Source organism: Cardiocondyla obscurior, linkage group LG06 (assembly GCF_019399895.1).
Source record: "Cardiocondyla obscurior isolate alpha-2009 linkage group LG06, Cobs3.1, whole genome shotgun sequence".
Taxonomy (NCBI): domain Eukaryota; kingdom Metazoa; phylum Arthropoda; class Insecta; order Hymenoptera; family Formicidae; genus Cardiocondyla; species Cardiocondyla obscurior.
The window spans coordinates 9,131,184-9,157,390 of record NC_091869.1 but is presented as its reverse complement, the minus strand read 5'-3'; the positions used below and the strand labels follow the sequence as shown (position 1 = coordinate 9,157,390).

Genomic DNA, 26,207 nt, shown 5'->3' with positions numbered 1-26,207 from the left:
ATATACTTTTGATACAGTTAAAAATTAAGGTTTAAAATATAAAAGTGTAGAATTATTTTGAATAATAAGATTATTAATTTTTCTTTTTTTTTTATTTAAGTTAAAAAAAAAAAAAAAAATTGCAAAACTTAATCTTACTAAGTATATGTTAAAATAAATAAATTTTACGTTTTATTGATTGTATTGTAAATTGATCGACGAATCTAATGAATATTTGATAAAATTTGATAAAAATCATAGGTAATGCTTCGCTCCTATTGGCTAAATCCTTTGCGATCCAGTGGATCGCAGCCAGCAGCCATTTAACTTGTCTCTTTTCCGTGAAAGCTATTTTTAATGGAACTTTAGTAAGTGTGACTTGAATAAGTGCAAGCAAGAATGGTGTTTGAAGAAAAAGCAGATATCTCGAAGGAAAATTCGACGCGGAATGGAGTGATGGCGAAGGACTCGAGAACATATTCCTTAGAGAGTATCCTTTCGTAAAATTTTTCTTTAACGTAACTGTCGATGCCATATGTTTCTTCCTAACCTCTCACTATCTCGTTATTGAAAATTTGTCGAGTATTTATTGAATTTGCAGGTTTATTTGGGACGCGGCTCATTAATATAACGTAAAATTTGTTATTAAGACATGCAGGAAAATTAGTAGCTCTGTGAATTTTACATTTGATTTATTTCAATATTTATTCTCCTTATCAATTTTCGATAAATGTATAGTTTTGAAAATAATCAAAGAGGCTCAACAGCAGCATGGGTTGAGACACGGCGACTACCAGCGGTATCGTGGTTACTGCTCCAGGAGGCTCGGAAGACTGCGGAAGGTGTTGAAAGTACCGCAGGGTGACAGACGTCATTTCAAGAGGAAAGATATTACCGCAGCTATGGTCAGCGAGGACAAGTTTCTGCAAGTACCTTTGATGATGGCTGAGCGCGCATGGAGCTATGCAATGCAGCTACGACAAGAATCCAATACAGAGCCGAGAAAGAAATTTCACCTGGTATCTCGGCTTAAAAAAGCAGCGGTATATTCTTTACAATTGCAAGATTTAATCGAGGTATATTTTATAAAAGAATAACAGCTTTTTATAATATTGTTTTTAATTATTTACATGTTGCATATGTTAAAAAAAAAAAAAACTGTTACATTTTTTAATATTATTTTTAGAATATAAATTGCGACGCTCGTACGAAACTAGAGGCACAGGCGTATGTAGCTTGGATGAATGGTTCTCTGCAATTTGAACTGCAATTATGGAAACAGGCCATGGAAAATTTAAAAAAGGCACAAGTAGTATATGGCAATTTGGCGTCTGCGTTGCCGGAATTAGAACAGGTGGTTTACAAGACGCGCGTCGAAGAGTTGGCGCCTAGTCTTAGATATTGCGCTTATAATATTGGAGACACCAGCGCTATGGACGATCTTATGCAGATGCGTGGGCAATTAAGTGGCGAATTGATGGCTAGTCTGGATTCTTTGATAGCTCAAACGCGAGAGAAGCAAGCTAATGTAGAAGAAGTTACTTGGCGCGGTAAATCTTGCGGCATGGTACCACCGCGAGCGGCTGGTTTAATTATCGCGGATTCTAAGTTGAATCAAGCTTTAGAAAAGGCCGCTACCAATCAGGCCAAGATTGATTTGTTAGAAGCGCATCTGATAGATTGCAAGGATGCTTTATTAGTGGTGCGCGATCATTTTAAGAATGAGTTGAAAAACAAAGAGAACGACAAGTGGTCGCCGCCGCAACATCTGATTAATTATCTTCAATATATCCGATTATCTCGTACGTTGGAGCGTAATTTAACATTGGTGAAAGTGGCGGAAGAATCGGAGAAAACCAAGCCGCAGGACATAGTGCGTTTGTATGAAGCCGCGTTACACAATCTTGTAGAGATATCTCAATTGCAAGATGATACGGAATTTTTGGCCGAGCAGGAAGCGAAAACGAAATGTTACAGAGCTTTCAGATGTTTCTACATGGCTCAGAGTCTCGCTAATTTACATCGTTGGCGCGAGGCTATGGCCTTGTATCAGCGATCGTTACAGCATGTTAAAAATGCATTGAAATGTGACAAATTTCTACCAACTGTTTTGAAGGAAGCCTTGTGCAATTTGGAAACTTCTGTGGAGGCTGCACAGTACGCTGCTCATGCTCACAGTGTTTTAGAAGACGGCCAGGAAGAGGAAAGTGGAACTAGTAAGCTTGCCAAGAGCAAAAAACCATTGTACGAACGTTTACACGAGTACAGAGAAGACCCGGCACTTCTCACAAAGCAACCGAATGTTTATAAATTACCGCCATCAATGCGCAGTATTCCCTGCAAACCTTTATTCTTCGATCTGGCCTTCAACATGGCCGAGTTTCCCGATCTATCGCATAAAATGGGCGATCAGGCTAAGCGGGGACAGGCTGGCCTCACCGGTTTTGTAAAGGGTCTCTGGGGTTGGGGGAATAAATAAAATTCAAAGTAGCATAAGATAAAAACAGCATTTTATTCTGTAATGCATATTAAGTTGCATTACTTCGATATTATCGAGGAAAAAAAATATAATAAAATAGGAAATAGATGCCTATTACATAACAGGATTTATCTCTTAATTTTTCTTTCTTAGTGATATGTGCAAATATATACGATAAAATAACATTTTAATTTTTTTTTCGAAACCTTACAGTAGTATAAAAATAATTATCTCACGAAGATATTTATATACAATGTTTCTTTCTATGAATTTTAAATGGAAAAGAAAGATTATCACGCGTGTGCAGTGTAGATATTATTTTTTTCAAGCTTCTTTACTTTTGGTAATTTCTTCAACTAACTTTTTAAACACTTGTGCGACTTGACTATCAGGTAACGTTACCAAAACACTTTGTCCCTTATCCGCTAATTTGCCAACTTGTGGGTCTATGGGTATTTTAGCTAAAAATGGAACCTTTACCATTTCTGAAAGGGCTATTCCACCGCCTGACGAAAATATATTAGTACATTCCTATAAAAAGTAAAATCAATAAAAATTATTAATTTATAATCTAGGGTTACAACGAATACGAAATGATACCTACCGTACATGAGGGACAGACAAAACCGCTCATATTTTCGATGATGCCGATTATATGAATACCAGTTTTTCTACAAAATGTCACTTCTCGTAGAACGTCGTCCACTGCGACCGCTTGTGGCGTAGTCACGACAATTGCACCGTCACATTTTACGTCTCTGTAATTTTAATTGATAAATGTTTTATTATAATAATCGTTTATATATATATATATATATATATATTACTTCTATTTTATTTTATTCTGTTAGATTTTGTGTAAATTACACCTTATAGAATAAATATATTCGCTTGTTAACCTTAAGTTCTCCATGACTGTAATGTGCTCGTCAGATGTGCCAGGTGGGGTGTCGATGATCAAATAATCGATATCGCGCCAAATCACATCTGTCAAAAACTGTTTGATCATACTGTTCTTTTTAGGCCCACGCCAAACCACACTGTCATTCTGACTTTTCAGGAGGAAGCCAATGGACATGACCGACAGTTTTTGTTCTGGATCAGCAAATACTGGTATCCATCTATTGATTTAAAAGGCTTGTACTGTGTAATTATAAAAGGAATTATGGCCGGCGTAATGAAATGCATACCCTTCGGAAGATTGGTGAACATCTTCCTTTTCTAAATTTAGTAAGTAAGGCACACTGGGACCACAAAGGTCAACATCCAAAATTCCAACCTGTTGTGATTTGTTACATTTAGTTTTAATTAATTTTTATAAAAGTTTAAACGTGTAGTAAAAATTTATACAGTGATTCGTTTTAACGTTTAGCATTATTCTATGCCCATTGGTGGCAACAATAACAGAATTGTAGAAATTAAAAAAAAAAGAAAAAAAATACGATATAAAATAGTAATTAGGCAAAGCATTGTAAATATTTTACAACTTGTGGAACGACTTGAATACTCACTCGAAAACCAGATTCCTTTAAAGCAAGTGCTAGCTGAGTGCTGACTGTCGACTTGCCGACACCGCCTTTTCCTGAAAGTACCAAGAGTACGTGCTTCACTCCTTTCAGCATGGTGGAAAAATTAATAATTAACAAACTTCGGGAATAGAAGTCGAATTGGAAACGAGCGAGACGCAATTGCGGGGATGTCACCGACGATTGTTCGGCGATAAAAAGCATAAACGAGGTCACGCTAAGCTTTCATATGACCAACGATAATCAATCACGTACGACCATGCGTAGTATAAAACTTAAACGACTAGCAATCCCGGCGTTAGTATACTTCGCATATCGAATCGTAAACATCCATAACCCTAACGTGACGTTTCAAGCCGCACCACTTGCAGCGCTATGATTGCAAATCGCAAATCTATAAAGAATTAGGGAATAAAATTCAATAAGTATCCTGGATACTTGATCAATAATAAAAAATTAATTAAATTTTTATTCCAAATTCTATCTAAAAAAAAAAAAAAAATTGGCGTGAAGATAAAATCGTCTGCTAAATCGAGTAGTGGTGCGTTCAGTTTTACAATCCTGCAGCAGCTTGAAAGTGCACGAAAACTAAAATGGAACGACACCCACGGTGCACTTCGGTGACGTGAATAACAGAACGCACCCACAGAAGAACGCGTCACAACGCGTTGAACGCGTCAGCGCTCGGTAGTTGCCTACCTGGCAGATGGTAGTACGCGGTACGTTTCCCAGGGTGAGTTCGCGTCGCGCATGCCGTGTTGTCCGGAGCCGCGTCGTGTCAGCCGTCTGGTTTGCCGCTACATCGTCGTCGTCGTCGTCGTCGTCGCCGCCGCCGCCGCCGCCGCCGCCGCCGTAGTCGCCGCACGTCGTTATCGTTGACATTGTTATCGTCCGCACATTGACCACGCGGGTACCCGCGCAGAGTGTCGCCACGTTCATTGTCGCGCGAGCAACTTCGCGTACCGCCATGGATCACATCGGTCTGCTGCTGCAGCACTCGCAATATGTATACGCGATTCCCGTGGGTATCGTGCTGGTATGCGCCATTCTCGTGTTCGTCTTCGGTTTCAAGAAAGCCGAGCAGCCGCCGTTCGCGCAGCTTTCCGCGGGCTCCGACGTGGACCGGAAGTTCGCCAAAAAGCGCGGCAAGGTCCGCGAGAAGGTTAGTGAAATAACGTCGGCGACGCGCTTCTTTCTCTCGCTATCTCTTTGCCTCGCGCCCTTTTTTCCCCGATGGACACGTCGCAGTCGCCCGCCATATGGTGGTTCGCTTGTGGGCGTGTGTTTGCGGCGTGTTAATGCACGCGCGCACACGCTTGTTAATCAGCTGGTCCCTCCGGTGCGAAAGGGTGGGTGTTTTCCTTCTCCCCGCGCTCTATGACGTAACGCCGCGACCGGATTTATTTTCTTTGTCAGCGTGACTCGCGTCATCTTGATGGACATTTTGTCGTTTATCCGTTGCTAAATTAGCTTTTTTTTTCTCATCAGAGCGCTTGTACCTTTTCTACAATTATTTTATCTTATTTTAATTAAAAAAATTTTTTTTAATATAGGACACTATGGAACTTTGTCAAGCATTTTGATATATTTTGTTATAGAAAGCTGTTAATGGACAAGTTGCAGGTGAGAAAACAAGTCCAGCTAAAAAGACATTAGCAGGGAAAGTTGAAGTTCCTAAGAAAGCTACCAAAGGAGATGATGTTGACAGTAAATTAAAAGAGTGTAAGCAAGAAGACAATAAGATTGTTTCTATTAAGAAAGAAAAGGAACAACTCTCGACGAAAACTGGTAAAGAGAACAAAGTTGAGCAGGCAAAAAACAAAAAAAATTTGAAAAATTTGTTCCAGGAAAAACCAGTCGACTTTGACGATGGTTGGTACATATATTAGCATAAATTAGATAAGTTTTATACTTTTTCTATAATTGTTCTCAATTATTATCTATTGATGTCAATATTATAATTGATAACAGGAGATTGGGAGCAAGCTTATTCGCGCAAAGATAAGAAGAACAAGAAAAAGGAGGAGGAATCTCCATCAAAGAAGAATAAAAAGTCTTCTAAAAAGACTGATTTGATAAATGAAGCCCACCAAAAGGGACAAGATAAGCCCGAAATCAAAGATAAAATTGCTAAGGAAACTGAAAATAAAGAACTTAAAGAGAAGGAGAAAAAAGAAGTGATCCTTACCTCTATCTCTAATGAAGAGATAGGTAAAGCCAAGGAACTGCAGAAGGAAGACCAAAGCAAGGTATATCACATTTATTTCACATAGCATTAAAATGCTACAGCTACTAGGTGGCAGCTAAAAACAAAATATTTAAATTTATAGGTTGAGAAAATGGAGAAAGAAGAGAAGAAATTAGGAAAATCGAAAAAGACAAAAAAAGCTGAAGACGATAGCACACCCGCTTCGGTACCATCTACACCAAAAACGGATAATAAACCTATTGTAGAAGAGCAACCGAAAAAATCGCTCAATGAAGAAAAAATAGCTAACAATGTGGAAGAGAATAAAACGGTGGAAAATAAGGAAAAAACTGCTGTGTTTGACGAGTTAAAAGGTATGTTTGCATTAACATAGAAATTACAAACTGTTTTTCTTTCTGAATTATTTAATGTATTTTTTTTTGTAATTATATTTTAGATGTCTGGACAGAAGCAAAACCTCAAAAGAAAAGTAAAAAGAAGGCTCGTAAAGATAACTGAGAGTAATTGTACATAATGCTATCGATGTTCTCTTTGAGAGAGATATGCTCCTTGCAATAGAGTGAGAATTCTGTTCGATCCAAAGGGCGTTTGTCGCTTTCGACAAATCAGGTGTGTTTTAAGGTGTGACTCGCTAATCACCACCTGACCAAATCGTTCCTTTTCCCTTGTACATATTACTAATCCAATTTAGGTTTGGCTATAAATTTCTTTTTTTTTTCTTTTTTTTTTTTTTTTTTTATTATGATTTTGAAATCGCGTAGAAATACTACGTGTAAAAAAAATGTTTTTGTTTCTTGTAGTCTTTATACCTATCTTGCATTTAATAAGAGTGGCATAAGTCATAGTTTTTACATTTTACATCAGGCAAGTCTTTTACACATATTAGGTTTCTTAGATACCTTTACACATATTTGTAATAAGATGTTGTTTTATTTGTATAATTATAATTCTCTGTAATGGATCTGTATCACAAGGTTTTGTAATAGTTATTAATGGTACTTATGCCATTTACATTTTATGTCTGTGGATTAATAATCTTGTAGAGAATATTTTGTATCATCGTACATATTACATTAAGAACAATTTTTTTATGCGTTATTGTATATTGCTGTTACTTAAACGCTGGTTTTCATTGGTATCTCGTTATATTGTAGGTATATGAACGGTTGAAAGGCAAAAATATAGAAAGTACGTTTCACGGTAATGCTTATAATGCAGGACAATCTTTGGAAGCGATTAACTTATATTGCTGATGTGTGTGTAGAATGGATTTTACCATAAAATTATATTTTTCTACACGACTAGTCGCGGTTAGTGACAAATCATTTTTTTTTTTGCTTTAAATGCTCGAAGATTTATCTTGTAATAATTAGTGCATTTCTATTTGTGTACATCAGTAGTATACATTTTGAAAGAATATAATAACGTTATATAAATTCGTGGTTGTAAAGTCGTACAAATGTAACAACGATGATAATTAGCTTAAGTAGGTTCTTGATTTAAATTATGGTACACATTGTGTGCAACAGAATATATATATATATATATATATATATATATATATATATATATATACATATATATACACGTGTTGAAATTGGGGAAACAAAATCTATATTGATGATATATCCTGCAATAATTTATAGAGAATAATTTGTTAATTATTTGGCATTGTTGTATTTCACGCTAGTGAAAATTTAATAACGGATTTCTAAAAAAGAAACTTTATTAGGTAGAAAGCAAGAGAAAGTAGACGGTCAAATAAACGTCAAAGTTGTTATCTATGAATCAACTCAGCCGTTCACCTGTCATACCGTACGAGAAGAATAACAGATCAATTTTTTAATAATTTTTTAAGTAATTGACAAACTAATTTTATCGTTTATACTTTATTAACACTGCTTTTAGAGTATGCCATTAATAACGTCTTTATTTCTGTTAGTTACTAAGTTTTGTAAAACTAACGCTACACTAGAGTGTTATAGATTGAATGTATGAAGGAATTAATTTCAGATTTTTCTCAGAAAATGTCGTAGCTTATATTTTATCAGTAACAAAAAAAATTTACAAACGCACGCACGCACAAGATTTAATGTGAGTGAGCAAATTATTATCGTTGTTGCACGTGACAACGTCTTATTCTAAATAATAATTTACGGATTAAGAACTGTCTGTTAAAAGTTGCGTAAAATTATAATTTTAAGAGTATAATTGATAATCTTAAAAGAAAAAAAAAAAAGAATGAGACGATTTGAGATGTATGACAATATTGTGATAGAATATTACATCCGAGTATTGCTTGATTGTTGCAAATTAATGCTGAATCACTCGTAGCTTTTATGTGTGAAAAGAATCCTTGGGAAAAAAGTACCTATCCTAATTAAATAGCCATTCATATTTTATATACTGTACATTAATATATTCTCATAACTACATGCATACGAAACCGTGTAAGACGAAGTTCTAGCGTTACTTTAACAAAACAAGTTCACATTGTGATGACCGTCGCATAGAATTCACAGGAGGGAAGAAACAGAATCTATGTTAATTTATACAGAGCTTAAATTATGAAACAACAAAAACTTGTCAGTCGTGCATCAAAATTATTTGCATCGACTATGTGTCCCGTGCCAAAAACAAGCGTCGTCTTTTGAATCAAGATCGAATTCGAATTTTATATAATAATTTGTAGCTATCAAAAAAAAAAAAAAAAAAAGAAAATTGTAGCGACCCTGTACATTCAGATTTTTCATGATTAGTGGTCACTGGAGTAAATTTCTTCTCACCGTCTCTTGATTTTTTTGCGACATTATAACCATCGAAGAATGTCAATTTAATGATAATTATCGTTCATCTAAACAGCTAACCGATTTAACTAAGTTAATTTACATGATAGAAATTAAGTTCTTTTCTTTAGAATAGCTATACAATTGTTTTTTTTTTTTTAATGTCTGTGTGCAACAAAGCTGAATATGTACATGATTTCTCACAGACAGTTGAAGCGGCAGTAAAGATATTACGAGCAGTATCGTAATCCGTATCTTAATCCGTTTCGTCGTTTATTTAACACGATACGTGATAAAATAAGTAACAATTTATGGCGAGAAGTGTAACGTTCACACCGGACGTGGAGAAGTAATTATTGTAAAACTTCAAGGGTGACTTAATACTGTTCGTAATGATCCAGCCAATTAGTTTAATGAATTAGGTGAAAGAAGAGTACTTACATTCGCGCGAGAAAAAAAAGAAAATCGAACGAGTGAAGTCTGAAGAAGTAGCTTTTGAATCGCAAGGAAGAAATTAGCATATTTTTCTAAGTATTGTTCTAAATCGCCACGTCATCTATATCGTAGTCAAACTTTGTGGGGAAGAAAAAAAAAAAGAATTATGCCGAATGTGTACCACGTATTTCGAATGCGACGTTCGCGCATATTTCACGTGTATTCGTGATAAATTTGGAATGTCTGTTATCGCGATAATTCTACGATAGACTCAATTGGAGAAAGTTATGCTCTTTCTCACGCGTAGGATATGGATTTTCGCATGAGGATCGATTAAATAGAGCCCGGCACAGAGAACTGACTATAAAATTCTGGAAGTATTATATTGTAATTGTACATATGTATATTAATTAAGCAATGTTCTTTTTATTAAATGTATATGTGCAATGTTGCGTTGTGCGGTTCACCGATACGATGTCTGTGGGGCGGCGGAGAGTTTAACTTTAGGATTTCTTTTTTTTTTTTTTTTTCCCTTGAAGAGTTGATCAGTGTCTGTTAGTAATTAGTTAGTAAATTAGTTAATGTATGTACGACCTATTAATTTTGTAAATGACACGAGTTGAATCCCACGACATACAAAAGACTTGAGCAGGCAAGAAAACCAGGATGTAAATGGTGTAAATTTTTTCAAAATGGATAGAAGAACGCAAGTACAATGTACTCTTGTTATAAATCTACCCTGCACCATTTACAGTGCATGGTTCATTTTTCAAAACTGTTTGCAAGTATTTTCAATTTATGCATCGAAGCAACCACAGACAGCGACAGATTACGTGGCCTACTATGGACTCGGTACAATTTTGAGACTGAGTGGCACGTACGAGGATTCTGATCGTATTCGAAATATCGCCTTGTAATATATAGATAAGATAAGAAAACAGAAGGAGATAAAGTAAATAAGAGCGTGACACAGTTGTGTCTATATATAGTATATGATATAAAAGTTAGGTATATAATTTATTTTATTCACCGAAGAATTGCTGCGACCACACAGCAGCAAGTGACAAATTAAAAATAAATCCATGGTATATAATGAATATTATGTATAAAATATAAAACAAGCATACGTCGTGTAAAATACGTGTGTTTCGATTAAGTTAACTTTTATCGTTATTTTACGTGAGCGTTTTAGCATTAAAGTAAATCAAGAAAATGCGACAAGAATATTTGCGTACGGAACTAATGGGTGAAGATATAGTTTTAACGAGAAATATTCTGTTTTTGCGAACCGCGTATAATTGTGATTTTCTGTCCTCTGAAAATTAGAATATCGGAATATATTCCATAAAGTTTTGTGTGTATATATATATATATATACATATTTTTATTCATCGAAATAATATTACTCGACGAACAGAACATTTCTCACAAAAATATGCTTTTCGGTTGTGATATTTATGGAAAGATGTACGAGTAGTGGAATGAATTTCGAGGGAAAGACAAAAAGGGAGAGACAGAAAAGAAATTGAATAAAAGTTATATTTTTTCAGCACTTAATAGGGAACATTATTCGCTGTGCCTATCCGATTTAAGCACATTTTTTGGATAGCTTATAGAATATAAATATCATAATTATTTGCGTAAAAGGCCTTTCTTCGTGTACTTGCTGCATTTTCTCTTAAATTGTTTTACCGGTTTCTCGCATTGTCCTGCGTTATTTCTCGCTTTAACAGTTTTCCCCTCAAGCTCCGTTATCGATCTCCTTGTTTTGTTATTGACCAACAGTCTAGCGGATTTTCTACCTTTGCTCTTAATTCTTTTCTTTCCCTTTTTTTTCTTTTTCTTTTTACGATCCATATTGGCTATTATGGCTTCAGCGTCCGCAGATATTTTTATTTTCGACTGCTGAGTGGTAATTGTCACCCTCGTGAAAGAATCGTACAGGACGTCTCCGCAAAATTCGCCAAAGCAGTATTCTTCGCCACATTCTTTGCAGGTCTTCACGCTGCTCTCGATTATCCCTGCGCGATTTTTACTTCGTCTGATAGGACTCGTTGGTGAACGACGTTCTTTCATTACAGTTTTCATCTCCAACTTTCCCATTTCCACCTGGAGGAACGAAGAGATTAAAAAAAGACGAGTGTGTAATTTGCACATCGGATAATGATGGTAATGTTTTAAAATTGTAGTACGATATACGTATTAAGCAAATTGCAAATTAATTAAGTTTGATAGATCCGTACCAATCTCGAGAACATTTCCTCGTCTTGGCGAAGCTTCGGCCTGATCGGTGTCAGCATTCGCCAGTCGATAGCGACCTGCTGCAGCTCTTGCAGATCCAATCCTCTCATATCTGGTGGGACTGGATCTCCGTAAGTCCATTCTCTGCCGATGGTTTTGAGTTCTTTCTTCGTCGCTTTCCAAGAAAACTCTTTATCGCGAACTTTCGTGTCTTCTCTTTTTACCTTTGTATACATTTTTAAATTAAATTTCAATATCTTCATAATTTAAAAAATCTACCGATAATTAAAATAGAACATATAAAAGATTTTTTTTTAATACATTTGTAATGAATACGGTGTAAGATTTTGTCATATGCTGCTGTGCGTTATTATTAAAATAGCTGCGAACCTTTTCCGGTTTGATTTTAAACTCTGGACAGTTTTCCTTGAGTCGACGGAATTCCTCATAAGAATTACAAGTCGCTTTACTTAAATCGGGTATTAAATTGGCGTCTTTCTTGTCGTCCTTTAATAAATCGTCCAGTTGAAAAGCCATTATCTAAATCTGCAAAGCAAAAAAAAAAAAATTTAAGCTTATCTCTAGTCGTTTGTTCACGAAAACAATAATCCCCGATAAGATTCCTTTTTTATTCTACTCGGTCTCACTTTCTACGAAAACGAAAAGAAAAACAAAAGAATGTTTTTGATGAGAAATCCTGTAGACGTTTAAAAAATTTCGGATGCGGCGGGTGAGACTAAACATCGTTCGGAATCCCACTCAATCTGCTTCATTAAAAGTCCCTGAAAAAAATTAAATAATAGATAAGTAAGAAATAAATGCATCGTAAAAAAATACTAATACTTGATCTTAAAACTTTTATTATATTGTAATTTATTATATTGTAAGTAATATTATGTATTTGTTACACGTACGCTTTTCAATGACGACAACTTGGACAAAATTTCTTGTCCGCACCAAATATTAGAGCTCTCGTCATCCGGTCGTTTTGCATGATTTGCATTATTTATCGATCTTAATACTTCGGCACGATCTTCAATATTAATTTTCCCATCTTTGTCAATCCGCAGAGGTACAACGGAATTTAAACTGTCCATCGATAGATCAGCGTCGTAATTCTCGGGTTTTGCTTTGCGTCTGATGGTGCTTCGACTTTTTGACTTTCCGTTATTTGACTTCCGGCGATCGGGGGACGGAGATCTGATAAAAATTAATTTTTATCTTGTGAAATAATTTTGTAACAAAATTTATGCTAATTGATTTTAAAAAATCCGATTAGTTATACTTTTTTCAAGCACAAATATTTTTTTATTTGGGTTAGATTTTCTAATTATAGTTAAAACTACGTGTAGTTTTTTTTTAGTTTTCAAAATTTTTTTTTTTTATACCTAGATCCTTCGTCGCTGGATTCGATTTGTCTTCTTCTTAACCGCAGTCGTCTTTGATAATGCGGATCCTTTTCGCTTTGCGTACGATACCGTGTACCTGGTCTACGAGTATTTTTGATTATTATTATACTCTCGATATTTGTGTTAAAGAAATAGTTTAAAGACAGTTATATTTAAATGTTACCGTAGCTTTTTCTCATTACCGATTAGCGTTCCATCGTGGTCTGCTATCGAGCGTTGTTCTGGGTTGCGATTTGGATCGCGCTTTCATAGAAATCTCTTCACCAACATTATTCGATCTTCAAACAATTACAAATACACTAAAGTATCGTAATTTTTATGGATATATTTTTCAAAGCAATATCTGCCAAGCGAAAACGATAGCAAGTTTAAGCTTTGCCAAACTTAGCGGATACATTCGAACTTCAAGCGGCACACTCGAATAAAATTAAAAAAAAAAAAAAGTAAAAATTATTACAATTAATATAACAAACAAAAAAATTAAATGTAACTAAGCTACTTTCTCAAATATTTAAGAGCATTCAACTTACGGAGTACTTTCCTCACGCGGATCGGCAGACATTTTACGATAAAGCGTCTTTACGATAATCAAGCTTATCAAATTGTACAGTATAAAATAAAAACAAAAACGATAATTACCGGCAGATACTACTGCATGCAGGAGAAGACACAGTTGTCGTTTCGGCTTTAAAAAGCCCGGAAATGCGACATCGAGATCGCGGTGTCGACTCACTTTTCAACGTTTCTTCGATTGGTATTCGTCGTATCTTTTCGGTCTTTCGTGCTGCCTTGCTCTCTGATCGATTGGTTCTGCAGTTTTTCCCGTAGCTCCTGGACGTCAGATTCCACATCAGTCTGCGTGCCGAAGTCCCGAGCGGCCGGCATTCTGTATTTGCTTGGCGTCAGTAATCTGTTCTCCACAGCGACTGACGATGCGTTTCTAGGGTTTCCGTTGTTCCTCATAATCGCGTTCAGCCCCAGTGAGAAGTAATCCGCGTTTTCTGCGAATCTACGCGGGCTTGGAGTCATCACCAAATTTACCAGCTGCAAATTTCCTTTACTTAAGATTTCCGGATCCTCCAGTCGACCGCTCAGCACAATCGCCACGTCCTTGCTCACGGGAACCTGGAGGGACTTCGGGTTTAGGTCCAGGGTAGTCTCCTCCGATTTGTCTGCGTAATTAATTCGCAAACAATTTTCTTTCGGCTCTCTGTAGGTCTCGCACTCTCGATAATTGTCAGCTTCTTTAACGTCTTTTGAACTAGACTTTTCTTCGGAGCAATTCATTGTACTCGTGCTCTGTTTTCCCGAGGAATTCCATTCTTCACGTTTGTTATTTAGATTTGTGGTTGCGTTCAACTCGTTGGAAGACTGCGTCACCACATCAGTGTCCTCATCGGTGTGCTCCTCTCGTTTCCGTCGATTTTTTCGCTCTTCCATCGCCAACCGTTCAGCAGCTTCTAGTACCTCGCGCATCGCCTGTGCCTTTCTCTGCTTTGCCTCCTCTTTCTCGCGTATCATCCGTTGTTCCTCCTCGAATCTAAAACGGAGTAATTCTTGTAATTTTATTAAAACTAAGTTTACATTTTTCTCATATTTTATATTCGTTTTACCTTTCTTTGTCTCTTTCTCTCTCTCGTCGAATCCGTTCTTCTTCCATCATTTCTTCTCTTAATCGCCGTTCTTTTTCTTCTTTTCTCTGTCTATCCCTTTCTTCGAGTTGTTGTTTGATAGCGTTCTGAAGTTCTAACGCTTTCTGTCGTCTCGTTTCCCGTTCCTGTAGTATCTGCGCGTCTACCGGAATATTTTGACCCCGCAGATAGGATGTTTTATTAATGTCGGAGCCGGTTGAACCAGTCGTTGAACTGTCTGGGCTGCTAGCGCTGTCGTGATTAATTATCAAAACCTTAAAAAAAAAAAAAAATTAATAAAACTAAACATTTTTATTAAGTTACAATTGTCGGATAAATAAAAATAATTATTTTTATTTTATTTTAAAGACGCTCAATAAGTAGATAATCACACTTACCTGACTCGACTGTCCTAATCTTGATAACCAAGAGGGTGTCGGTGGGTCGCCTCTTGCTGCGTCTTGGCCCCAAACGCTTCCCCACCTTGGCCTGTTGAGTTCGTTCATTCTGCCCGGTGAAAGCCTCCTCGACGGCGGCAATGAACTTTCCGGGGTAGTGCAGTAAGGATTTTGCCACGTTTTTTCCGTCGTTTCCATCCTACTCCCTGCTTTGTCAGGCAGAGCTCCTTGAGTCAAAAAATTAATTTTTTATATTCGTATCGAATAACAAATGTTTTTTTGTTAATAAGAAATTTCTTATTGTTTAATTTTTTATTATCAGCGTACCTTTGTTTTTATTCGTATGTAATTTAGGGATTTAAATTAAAAAGAACTTACTTTGCTCGGTCTGTGGTATATCCACGGAATCGCTGGCGTAACCGGAAGTCTCGCCTTCGCGTTCCTCGCCAGGTGAGCCGTAATGTCGAGTCTCTTTTTGGCTCTCGCGACGCTCGTTGGATCGATGACGACGGTGTTCCAGTTTTTGCGATCTCTGCGACTGGTATCGTGATCCCTCCACACCGAAGTCACGCTGTTGTTGCTCCTACAAAGCGAGACGATAATGATAAGGCCCTTTCGGGAAGCGAAAGGGAGGCTTGCGTGATCGGTCGCGAGGGTTCCGGCTTTCACGGCGAAGGGAATTGTATTCTACCACGTTCTATATTGCGGCTGAATATTACTATCGTACCTGCCGGAGACGGGACGCATACATAAGTCATGCACGATCTGCTTCTTATTCCTACTCACTTATATTATACATAATGAAAGCTGGACACGGGTAGTTGTATGGCGATATTTTCTTTTCAAACTGAACACATGTATATTGAACTGATTTATTCACTTTCAAACAACGTGACAACTAATTCAAGAAATGCCTACAATAAAAAAAAAAAAAAAAAAAAAAAAAACCAAAATTGCAACTTTGTATATCAAATAGCTCACTCAATATCGATTTAAAAAGAAAAGAAATGTAAAAAAAATTGTAGTGTTCTATCTTTCGAATAAATTTTTGTAGAAGTTAAACGTTGATTTTTTTTCCCCTATTTTGTCTCAGGATAATTTAGTCCGAGCACACAATGTCTCTTTTAGGGCGACGATTGCGATAAAAATCAAGTTTGTGCCATAAATTATTCGAGCAACAGCAAAGGTAACGAGGACGAGCTTAATGACCACTAGCCACTCTTAAGTTTGAAAGAGAGGTGCTATAGCCTTGAGGTCGTTGAACTTCAATAGCGCGATAAGAATCGATTTGCCGGACTGCCTTACTTTTGCTTTTCCCACACGAAAGGGCAATGTACCATCGAGGGTCGTTTGCTATTTCTAAAATTCTAATTAGACACGATCGTTAATTTAATAAAAAAAAAAGGAAAAAAAAAAGAGAATAATAGTAGAAAGAATTTTCGATTAATTTTTACTAACTTTCCAAATATCCTTGACATAAATCTATCCTACTTGATTATTCGATAAATTTTTTACCTACGCGACATCAACGAGACACTGCTGCACGCAAGTAATCTTGCGGCAGCGGCAAGGGATCAATTATTCAAGCAACAATATTCGAGAGAAATATTGTGAAACTTTCTTCTATTCCTGGTAAAACCAATTTGTAATCCAACGTAATTTCGCGATACAAATTAATAGAATATCAGTTTGGTGCTTTCTTAATACTTTTTGTAGATGGTTATTAAACCTAAAGAGATGTAATACCTGTTCAAGAAAAATTCCCAAAAATGTTGCAACTTATTTTTTTTATTTTTCAGGAAAGGACTTCGCAATAAAATGAAATAAAATGAAAAAGTGCGTACCAGGGAGAAATATTGTTGCTGTTCCTTGTGGAAAATTGGAGGTAAACTGGGGCTTCTGCGCCTGACTTGCGAAATCTCCTCCTGGTCTTGAAGATTAATTAAACTGCCACCGTTATAGTCGAGGCATTTGAGATTGCTGCTGTTGTTCCCGGAACTGTCCGTCCCCAGACTTTTAAGACTGACGGTGCTCCCATAACGTCCAGCTGTGCGGAAGGATTGCACCGAAGGTCTATCCTTTATTTCCCCCAAGGACAATCGAGCTTCGTTCGAGTAAGTACTGGATCAAAGTTTGAAAATTTCAATTTTATTATGACAAAATAAATTTCAATTAATTTTCAAACAAATCTCAATAATACGACATGTAATAATGACAATAATTTGCAATTTTACCGGATATGGGTGCGGATGTAATCGTCATTCTGCTTCAGATTTCCCCAATTACCACCAAGACGAGCCATTTCTTCTGCGTAACAGATAAAAACGACAGTTGTTCGATTCGATTTAATTTTTTAAAAATAATATCAATTAAATTATTGCAAGCAATCACGCGATTACCCCTTTCCTTCGCCCACTGGAGTCTCTTTTGTTCCACCAGCGAAGTCCTTCCAGTCATCCTCGTATGCGATTCTCGCGGGAAGACGCAACGAACAAACGCGGCAGCGGTACGATGAGCAATCGAAAAAAAGGTGAAAGGAGGACCCTAACTAAATCCTTTAAACTAAACCCGTAATTAGTGACATTCGCGACTGCCTACCTATTCGCCTCGATGACGATGACTCACGACCTAATTACTAACGGTTAGCCCATCTCCTTCCACGCTAGGCATCCCATTGTTCCGGAAGTGTCGTCAAGAGTCGTGGCGACGGTTATCCGGCAAAGGTAGAATATATAATGCGGAAGTCTCTACGGTGAAGCTTCGTTCCCCGGGATACAGCACGTTCTCTGAACCTGCGAGCTTCCGTGGGTTCTCGCCGCGTCAGTATTTGTGCTACTGCGAAGACGACGAAGACGCCGAAGACCGCGTGATAGCCGGTAGACGTGGTCGTGGTCGTACCCCCCTGCACGCCCCCCGGGTGGTGCCGTACGAGTCGTAGGGGCTGCGGATTCGATCGTGGGTTTCCATAGGAACTGTCGCGTACGAGTCGCACTCCCTTGCACCATAGCTCGATAATATCGACCGTCTCGATAAGGGATAATGACCTCCACTTTCGCGGTCAGAGATCACATTCCCGCACCGTCGACGCGCCATGGCTTCGCCTGTTATCAAAGTGACGATCAGCGAATCGGCGATATCACAGTATAGAAACATTACTAGGTGAATTAAAGAGAAGTCCGTCGAACCTTTAATTGATCAAAATTACGAGAAGAAGTTTTACCTGTAACTTTACTTTGAACGAATTAAGAAGACTTTGCTTGGATCTATATTTGGTACCCTCGCATTGCTTTCATATTTAACGTGTCGTCGACTTGTACCACTAATTTCTGTCATTATTCCCTTTTTTAATTGAAAGAAAGGAAAAGGTGTAGCCTTCGGGAGCTTGCTTATTTGGCTATTTGTATCACTAGGTTAATTTGAAGATAGTGACGGCTCGTAGCACATTTCGTTGGAACTAAAATGTCCGACTCGCCATTACCGACGAGGTGAGTTGCGAAGGAATTCATTTTGTCGATATGTTATTCATCGGGAAAATTCGCGAGAGATTACCCGAGCTACTTCGCGAATTTCACTAGTTATGGCGCTGTCGCTAATTTCTTTCCATGCGGTGGACGGCAGTTGTTTACGCGTCGATCGCTGTCAACTCTTCCTTCCAAATCGTCGTGAACAGATTTCCCTCATCTCGAGCAGATGCGCATTCTAATTTTGTAAAGTTATCGATAGTTATGTCGCTGGATCAGACTGTGTGCGAAGGTAAAAGGATTTTTTTTAACAGATGACGCACGTCACGCTGTAATTAAATCGGCATACAGATTATTTTCGTGCGCCAGGCTTATCTTTGCGAACGATTCCTGTCGTTCTCGACTTTTATCTCGAGTCAAAAACGAAGAGAGACAGCATTTCAGCTTCGCAGTAGTAGTAATAATAATATTCGCCCCTCATTCTAAGACATTAATTGATCCCGAGGTTATTTCCTTCCAAGCTTAACGCCTGCTTCTGGCACTTTCAGATTTGAAAGCTTTCGAAAGGCGACTTACCGAAGTTATTGCTAGCCTGCAACCAGCTACAACGCGATGGAGAAGTATGTTTTATTTTTTTTTTATATGGGTTTATAATAATTATTATTTACGAAATTATATGACAATGATTAACAATTAATGTATGTTATAGTGTTGTTAGGTTTAATGTCCATTTGTACTGCAATTGGTGCTTGGCATTGGTTGACAGATCCGAATACGTCAGCGGTATCCTTCACCCAGAGTTTATATAATCATCCATTCTTCACAATGGCTAGTATAATATTAGGTAAATATGAAAAAAGCATCCTGTGTATTTGGCATGAGGTGATATTCTATAATTATATTGCTAAAAATTATTTTGTAGTGATATTGTTCATGATGGGAGTACATAGACGAGTAATAGCACCTAGTATTATAACTCAAAGGGCCAGAAGTGTGCTTGGTGACTTCAACATGAGTTGTGATGACACTGGAAAGCTAATTCTGAAGCCCACAAGACCTCCTCATCCCCATGAAACTTAGATTGTTCACAGTGATAATTTTGAAAGGTTGTTTATTATTTTGTATGCCATAAAATTATTTTAATATTATGACAAGTTAAAAATTTAGTTTAATATTTTAAGCCTTATGAGTTCTAGTGAATTATGCATATGTGATCCCTTATATAGCACATATAAAATTCCTACAAATTTACCTGCAGATTTCACCTGCAAGAGTTGAAATTAAAAAATTAATGGAACTCGAGAAAATCTACTATCAAACGAGAGATAGTAAACTTAAAAAGGTAATATTTAAAATTATTAAAACTATGACTCCAAAGCTGCAGTGTTATATAACGATCAAAACATTTATTCATAGTAATATTTTGCATATTACACAATCTTTTTTTCCCCCCAATTCTTGTATGCACAATTACGCAATTTGTTTTTTAAAATAGTCACATGTACAATTATAATCTATGCAAACTACCATTTGTTCATAATCAAATATTCATAAAAAGTATTTTGTCAGTTCTGAAATCATATTATATATACAAGTAATGGTCATACGATCTCGGAACGCTGACTTCCAACATACCGTCAGTGGACAATGATTGCGTATTTGAAAAATATCTTGTAAGATATTCTTAACAATTATACACAAGTTGAATAGTATTAAAGAAATAGTAAATACCATCACTTTTTAGAAATATGTGTATACATGCTTATACACATCGTCATCGATTCAACTTCGGCTGTCCTGTAAATTCTATTCCGTGAAAGATAATTTTGTCAAATAAATCGGGAATTAAATTTGTAAAATAAACTTTACTCTTTAAAATGTTACGGGTTTTTTTTTGTAACAAATATACAATGAATTTAATTATGCGCGCTGTTTATATGTATATATTACCTGTATAATCCAAAATAGATTGCTGATACGATATAAAATGAATCATATGTATCTTGCGAGATATTTCAAGTTTTCTGGTCTCTCATCGTATTATATTGCAGGAGCAGCACTTTTCACGTCGTTAGGATGTACATATAAGATACCTTTTCTTCTGTAACAATTTTATTTCATAAAAATGAATCTTTTTTTTTTTTAGCCTATTTAGATACTGTACGCAGTTTTGCGAAAAAAAGATGATAAAAAAAGGAGTTAGGCTCGTGTCAGACTAGACCAATTTAATCAAAAGAGAAAACTAATATTTAATTTAACGAACTGTGCTCAAATTTTAATCTTGATCTCTAGTCTGATACGGGCTTTAGGCAACTCGTCACTTAAAGTACAAAACCGAGAATTACAGTGCACAATAAATTTTTCTTCCCATTCTATTCACTTGAAAAATGATTCCATGTAGTTGAGAATAACATTTTGTTATTTATATATGTATAACATATATAAATAAAAAAATTCTTATTCCCTTAAGAAAAGAATTATGAACATATTATCTCTTATTATCAACAGCCTCAAGAACTTTCGTCTCTTTCGTCGGTACTTTCCCGTTTCGTACTTTACGTTCGTAATACACGGGGATTCTCATAATATATATATATATATATATATATATATATATATATATATATATATATATATATATATATATATATATATATATATATATCGAATTTATCAAATATTCCTTGATACAAAGTTATCGTCGATTATAATCCTTCGTATTTTGCCGTCGTACAAATTTGTTGTACTATGGATTTCTCGACGAATGTTCGTCTACATTCGTGTAAACCGAAGTGATGAACTATATAAACGTCACTTGTCTAAGTGCGCTTTTAAGCTTACACTAGTGCATGGAAAACAGATCGCCGGCGGAAGGAAGAGGTGCCAGGCCACCAGTAACGTCAGGCAATTGCGTTAAATCAGGAAGATTCGAAATGTGAGATTTTACTTCTGATCGAACTGCACACACCTTCTTAAGCTTTTCCTTATAATCCTGCACGTAAAATAAGAATTTTTTATAGTATATACAATAAATTAATGTGAAAATATATTGTTTAAATATATAAAAATTAAGAAAAAGAAAACGATCATACTTCTAGAGTGCTTTGAGCCTGCTGAAGTAATTGTCTTTGAGCCAGGGTATAGTCTCTCAGCATTGTTAGCAATTTTCTCCTGTCTTCCATTTCTGCTTGCAGTCGTCCATTGTAATCGGCGAGAAGAGTGGCAGCTTCATTCACCGCTGCACTTAATTGATCCGCAGCTGTTCGATCAGCGAGATTTGCGAGCAACGAAACTTCCGAGACTTCCGGCGGTAAAGATGCAATACGTTCCCTAACACCAGCGTCCGAGGACGCAGTGTTTTCCAAATCCTGAAATGCACAGAAGGCTCCGTTAATCGACGATGATCTTCTGGATTTTCCAACAAATTTGCCACGTGCCTCACATAACTCTTTACTATCGTTACACTTAGCACAATATATTCTATCTCTACGCAAAACAAAATACATAAAATATTGCTGCAATGCGGCTAATAAAAATAAATTGACTAATAAGAAATTTCTGATTTCAGTACAAGGATGATATTTCTAACTGCAAGCAATGCACTAATTAATTGCTAAAACAAAAGACCAGCATTCGCTCGATTTATTCCGAAAAATGAAGCTTTCGACAAACCAAAGAATATGCAATTGTAAATTTTACTTCAAATTAAATAAATAAAAAAAAAAAAAAAAAAAAAAAAAACGGCAACACAGCTAAACAAAGCATGAAATTGATAGGGTAGATATGTCAGAGTTGTTAAAGCGTCTGCTGATATGCCTCATGGATTCAACATGTATTTTCATATGAACAAAATATTTTATTGCTAACGATACAAAGTCCTCATCATGATTATTGCTTGTATAATTGGTATTAACCATTAAGGCTTTGATGAGTTCCTCGGTTTCCGGTGGATCACCGCCGGGAGTCCTTGGGCTCAACGTCACATGAAGCTCTTTGGTGCCATCCACCTCCACTTCGGTCTCTGACTTTTTCTTCTCTTTTTTCTCCTTCTGCAAACGTAAGTTGCATGTAAATCTCATACTTTTTTAATTATAGCAATTACTTTAATCAGGAAACAATTTAAAAATTAAGACATCGATATATTAACAATTTGGTATTATTTACAAGATATAATGTGCTTTTTCTGTATATACTCTTCTGATTTCCTATTCTTATATGTGTTCAACTTTAATTATATATATTAGAGATTCTTGGTGTATTTTAAGGATACATACTTTTACTTTTTCCACTTCAATTTTTGCCTTCTTTTTTGGTGGTGGCACAGAATCCTTTTCAGATTGTACAAAAGCTGCTTTAAATTCGGATATCTGCACTTTATCATAAACTCCTCTTTCTTCCCAAATTTGTAGTAACCTATTCAATCTTTCTCTTGTTTTATCATCAAAATTTTTCATGTGCTCAAAGGCTTTTGGTAAAACTGTTTCAAATTCCTTTCCAAATTCTGGACCTTTCTTCTTGCTGTTTTGGATGACATCGTTTGCCAGATACATAAATGTCAATTTGCGATTGTCTTTCACTGTAAAAAATGTACATAGAAAACATTGTCATTTATTATATTAAAATTAGGAAATTTAGTAAGCCAAGTATCTTTCCCCGATGTATCGCTCTTCTACCTTAAAATGTCAACGATTAATAGCCGCATTAAGCAACAGATCTTTATGCAATTCCATTCGTAAATAATTTTCAAGCGAGAATTGCAGTAAATAACGGCTTGTAATTTTATGGCGATTACATCGTAGTTAATTGACAATTGATTTATTTAGGAATTACAATAACGTTTGCCTCGAGTCGACGAGCGTCGTGGAACGTCTTCTCGCGTCGTCGTGCTCGAGCCTTGAGGCAAAAATTTCGATGCGGCGCGACGGATCGACAGAACGGCTCCAGGTAATAACGTTTGAAGCCCTACGATCGTACCTTTGCACATCTCCTTGTACCAGATCTTGACGATGGTCGGGTGATGCTTTCTGTGATGAATCAGCCAGAGCGAGAGCGTCTGGATGCTTTGCTGCGACGGGTTCAGGTCCATCAGCCGTTTGGTCAGGGCGCTCTCCGTGAATCCCGTCATCGCGCGCGTCGTCGGTTTGCCGTCAGCGGCCTCGTCGGCGAAGTCTTCCTTGAGTAGCTTTACAATCGCGTCTCGTATTGCACGTATACGAGCGCGCACGAGGGGTGGACCGGAACACCGGACAATAGATGAATTAAGTGCAAACGTACGACGACGACGACGACAACGGCAACGACGACGACGGCGGAAAGACGCGCGCTCGGCGCAGGCGTGCCGAGATTTTGTCGTCTCGAGCGGAAAATTGTGGAACCCACAAAGCACCTAAACGAACTTCTGCAACTTGTTAATAAACGCGAGTCGTGATTTTACCGACCAAAGTGGCCGCACGAGTTCCCGCGTTTGACGCCACATACTATAACATTTTTAGGAAAGTGTGCACGAATCGTTTCTATTTCTATCTTCTCGCTTTTTTCTTTTTTTACGGAATCGTGCAATTTTTTTTACATTATTTTGGTTTACTTTTACTTAATCTGTTAGATGTTCATTAATAATCTGGAAGAGAAAGAAATTAAGGTATGTATATATATTTTTTTTTTTAGTTTTATAACACAATTTGGGACAGCATAGACGAAACGATTAAACCGATTTAGAACAATAATTTATTTGTATATAATTATCTTATTAGAGACGACTATATGTGTGTCGAACGGACAAATTACTGTATATACAGTACGATTTTTAAAACAATAACTTATTTCGTACAGAGTTTGCTATGATATCAAATGGACATGTTATTGCCTCCTTTTTGCAAAATTAACTTTCGTTTATGCCTTAACAATATAAATAATTAAAACATTAGTGTAATATATTTCATAGTCTATTTGTATAATATTTACAAATTTTATTTATTAAGATGAGGATTATCATTTTAACAAGGGTTAATTAGCTCAATTGTAATAAATTAATTGTGATGAATTAATAGACAACTGTTTCGTTTTGAACGCATTAGAAATGAACGAAATATTAAACGTTTGGTATTATAAATATAATAATGTATATAAATTTAATATATACCTCGAGATAAATAGATTCGATAACAACCAATTTTCCATATCAGTTTCTAAAATTTAACACACATTGGAGTTTTTCTTTTTCATGTTTTGCAGTTTAAGTATTAATGAAAATTTAATAACGTTCAATATTGACATATATAGAGAGTGCATTAAGATGTACGCAATTGCTTTAACTTTGGCAGTTGGTCGACTTTTATTGAAGCAGCCAGCAGGTGTCTGGTCTTCGTCGAGATACTCAAAAAAGAATAACAATTAAAATCTATCTGCACTGTACTTCTATGATCGTAGAAGCGAAAAAGAGATGATACAGTACCATTTATTCTTTCGTCAAACTTAACGTGAAACAAATTGAGTAAGAATGCCGATATGCGACGTCGAACTTGAAACTGATATAAGGATCTAAGAATAAACGATGAAAGAGCAACTTTATATCGAAATTTTATTTTCGATATATAAAAAAAGTTAACTATCTGAATCATTACAAAAAATACAAACTGCCTCGGCGATACTCCTAATTAATACTGTATCGAACTTGTTCAATTTTAGCTCGGCCCACAAAACTGTGTTTCGAGAGAATGATTTCGATTTGTGCCGTAGAAAATATTCGTCGTTTAGAACGAAGGCGGTAAACTTAATAAATGAATAACGAACGAATTTTTAATAGTCAATTAATCCTAGAACGGGATGGAACGTGATGTTAATCAAAGAAAATCACGATTCCATTCTTCCGGACGTCTCGCCGTTTACTTCCGTCTTTAGTTTCCGCTCTTTTTGTTCAGCTTCCTCGTTCTTTGCCTGCCCTATTTGATCGTCCACATTCACTTCCTCTTCTTCTTCTTCTTCTTCTTCTTTGGCACCTTGCACCACTTCTTCCTTCACCGTTACACCGTCGTTGCGTTTCTCAGTCTCGTGATTTTTTTCAGGAACATTTTCGACTGATAGACGGTGGCTTTCATCCCTCGGACGGTGGAAGGTCAGAACGTGGTGATCCAATTCCGCGCTGAAGAAGAATTTCAGCGTACACTTGGAGCAATCGTACGGTCGCGCGTCGAGTCCGTGTTCCTGCAGCATGTGAGTCTACGAACAAAAGCATTATCGTATATTTTCGAATTGAAAGAATAGAAAAATTATTTCTTTCCACACGCGTGGGCGATTAATTGTTATTTCACATTCGAGACATATTAGCAGACGGTTAAATTACCTGAAGGCCAATGGGAGTTGTGAAAAGCGACTGGCAGATGTAACAGCTAAGGGCGGCACAACCGGCGAAAGTGTGCTCTATTAAGTGAATTTGCAGCTGCATAGGACTGGCGGCCTCGAATAAGCACAAGTGGCATCGTAAAGCCTCCAAGGACCCTCTCCCGGATGTCTCTAAATGTTTCTTCCTCACGTGTTGTTGAATTTTCGCTTCAGTTGGAAATGATACCTACGAGTAGCGCGCGTGAATTTTACTTTTAATTTTACGTGAAAAAAAAGCTGTTTTACATTTAATAATTTAAAGCATTTCTCAATGCG

General features: G+C 36.6%; 8 protein-coding genes across 12 annotated transcripts in view; 3 read left to right on the top strand and 5 right to left on the bottom strand.

Moving 5' to 3' along the window:
• Positions 1 to 241: 241 nt before the first annotated feature.
• On the top strand, positions 242 to 2,641 carry Srp68 (signal recognition particle 68). The gene is made up of 3 exons (XM_070657553.1): positions 242 to 469; positions 718 to 1,055; positions 1,166 to 2,641. Exons 1-3 carry the CDS (start codon positions 379 to 381, stop codon positions 2,456 to 2,458), a joined length of 1,722 nt encoding a protein of 573 aa, XP_070513654.1. The 5' UTR covers positions 242 to 378; the 3' UTR covers positions 2,459 to 2,641.
• Nubp2 (NUBP iron-sulfur cluster assembly factor 2) lies at positions 2,473 to 4,390 on the bottom strand. The gene is made up of 5 exons (XM_070657566.1): positions 3,970 to 4,390; positions 3,649 to 3,737; positions 3,358 to 3,579; positions 3,063 to 3,216; positions 2,473 to 2,989 (listed from the first exon to the last, which is right to left on the bottom strand). Exons 1-5 carry the CDS (start codon positions 4,186 to 4,188, stop codon positions 2,783 to 2,785), a joined length of 891 nt encoding a protein of 296 aa, XP_070513667.1. The 5' UTR covers positions 4,189 to 4,390; the 3' UTR covers positions 2,473 to 2,782.
• Positions 4,391 to 4,689: 299 nt separating this feature from the next.
• LOC139103144 (uncharacterized protein AH6.3) lies at positions 4,690 to 8,914 on the top strand. 3 transcript variants are annotated; one of them, XR_011545837.1, is made up of 6 exons: positions 4,690 to 5,146; positions 5,583 to 5,856; positions 5,956 to 6,233; positions 6,315 to 6,546; positions 6,630 to 6,802; positions 7,348 to 8,914. XR_011545837.1 is itself a non-coding variant. In XM_070657558.1 (5 exons), exons 1-5 carry the CDS (start codon positions 4,952 to 4,954, stop codon positions 6,689 to 6,691), a joined length of 1,041 nt encoding a protein of 346 aa, XP_070513659.1. In that variant the 5' UTR covers positions 4,690 to 4,951; the 3' UTR covers positions 6,692 to 8,914. The 3 variants fall into 3 exon arrangements, 2 of the variants coding, with proteins under 2 accessions (XP_070513659.1, XP_070513660.1); XM_070657558.1 differs by having other exon boundaries at positions 6,630 to 8,914; XM_070657559.1 differs by lacking the exon at positions 4,690 to 5,146 and adding an exon at positions 5,202 to 5,333 and having other exon boundaries at positions 6,630 to 8,914.
• A 2,022-nt stretch (positions 8,915 to 10,936) lies between these two features.
• LOC139103150 (uncharacterized) lies at positions 10,937 to 12,192 on the bottom strand. Its single transcript, XM_070657567.1, has 3 exons — positions 12,046 to 12,192; positions 11,658 to 11,879; positions 10,937 to 11,523 (listed from the first exon to the last, which is right to left on the bottom strand). Exons 1-3 carry the CDS (start codon positions 12,190 to 12,192, stop codon positions 11,047 to 11,049), a joined length of 846 nt encoding a protein of 281 aa, XP_070513668.1. The 3' UTR covers positions 10,937 to 11,046.
• Positions 12,044 to 18,539, bottom strand: LOC139103137 (caldesmon). The gene is made up of 12 exons (XM_070657551.1): positions 17,493 to 18,539; positions 17,328 to 17,400; positions 16,938 to 17,214; positions 15,472 to 15,676; positions 15,094 to 15,320; positions 14,678 to 14,970; positions 13,798 to 14,604; positions 13,247 to 13,342; positions 13,044 to 13,145; positions 12,570 to 12,855; positions 12,303 to 12,437; positions 12,044 to 12,201 (listed from the first exon to the last, which is right to left on the bottom strand). The coding sequence occupies exons 1-11, from the start codon at positions 17,548 to 17,550 to the stop codon at positions 12,363 to 12,365; spliced, it is 2,499 nt and encodes an 832-aa protein (XP_070513652.1). The 5' UTR covers positions 17,551 to 18,539; the 3' UTR covers positions 12,044 to 12,201; positions 12,303 to 12,362.
• Positions 18,540 to 18,686: 147 nt separating this feature from the next.
• On the top strand, positions 18,687 to 20,479 carry Cnep1r2 (CTD nuclear envelope phosphatase 1 regulatory subunit 2). Of its 2 annotated transcripts, XM_070657434.1 has the most exons (5): positions 18,687 to 18,846; positions 19,103 to 19,174; positions 19,264 to 19,398; positions 19,477 to 19,660; positions 19,813 to 20,479. In XM_070657434.1, the coding sequence occupies exons 1-4, from the start codon at positions 18,696 to 18,698 to the stop codon at positions 19,632 to 19,634; spliced, it is 516 nt and encodes a 171-aa protein (XP_070513535.1). In that variant the 5' UTR covers positions 18,687 to 18,695; the 3' UTR covers positions 19,635 to 19,660; positions 19,813 to 20,479. The 2 variants fall into 2 exon arrangements, with proteins under 2 accessions (XP_070513535.1, XP_070513534.1); XM_070657433.1 differs by having other exon boundaries at positions 19,477 to 20,479.
• A 916-nt stretch (positions 20,480 to 21,395) lies between these two features.
• LOC139103084 (regulation of nuclear pre-mRNA domain-containing protein 1B) lies at positions 21,396 to 23,889 on the bottom strand. Its single transcript, XM_070657432.1, has 5 exons — positions 23,529 to 23,889; positions 22,829 to 23,130; positions 22,469 to 22,603; positions 21,647 to 21,922; positions 21,396 to 21,546 (listed from the first exon to the last, which is right to left on the bottom strand). The coding sequence occupies exons 1-5, from the start codon at positions 23,677 to 23,679 to the stop codon at positions 21,397 to 21,399; spliced, it is 1,014 nt and encodes a 337-aa protein (XP_070513533.1). The 5' UTR covers positions 23,680 to 23,889; the 3' UTR covers position 21,396.
• A 305-nt stretch (positions 23,890 to 24,194) lies between these two features.
• L (zinc finger protein Lobe) overlaps positions 24,195 to 26,207 on the bottom strand; it is a 63,404-nt gene continuing 61,391 nt past the window's right edge. The window contains exons 10-11 of one of the 2 annotated variants that reach the window (XM_070657542.1): positions 25,894 to 26,118; positions 24,195 to 25,769 (exon numbers count right to left, since the gene is read on the bottom strand). In XM_070657542.1, coding sequence (XP_070513643.1) covers positions 25,404 to 25,769; positions 25,894 to 26,118 — 591 coding nt within the window. In that variant the 3' untranslated portion in view covers positions 24,195 to 25,403. The remainder of the gene's footprint in view (positions 25,770 to 25,893; positions 26,119 to 26,207) is intronic. The other variant, XM_070657543.1, reaches the window with a different exon arrangement.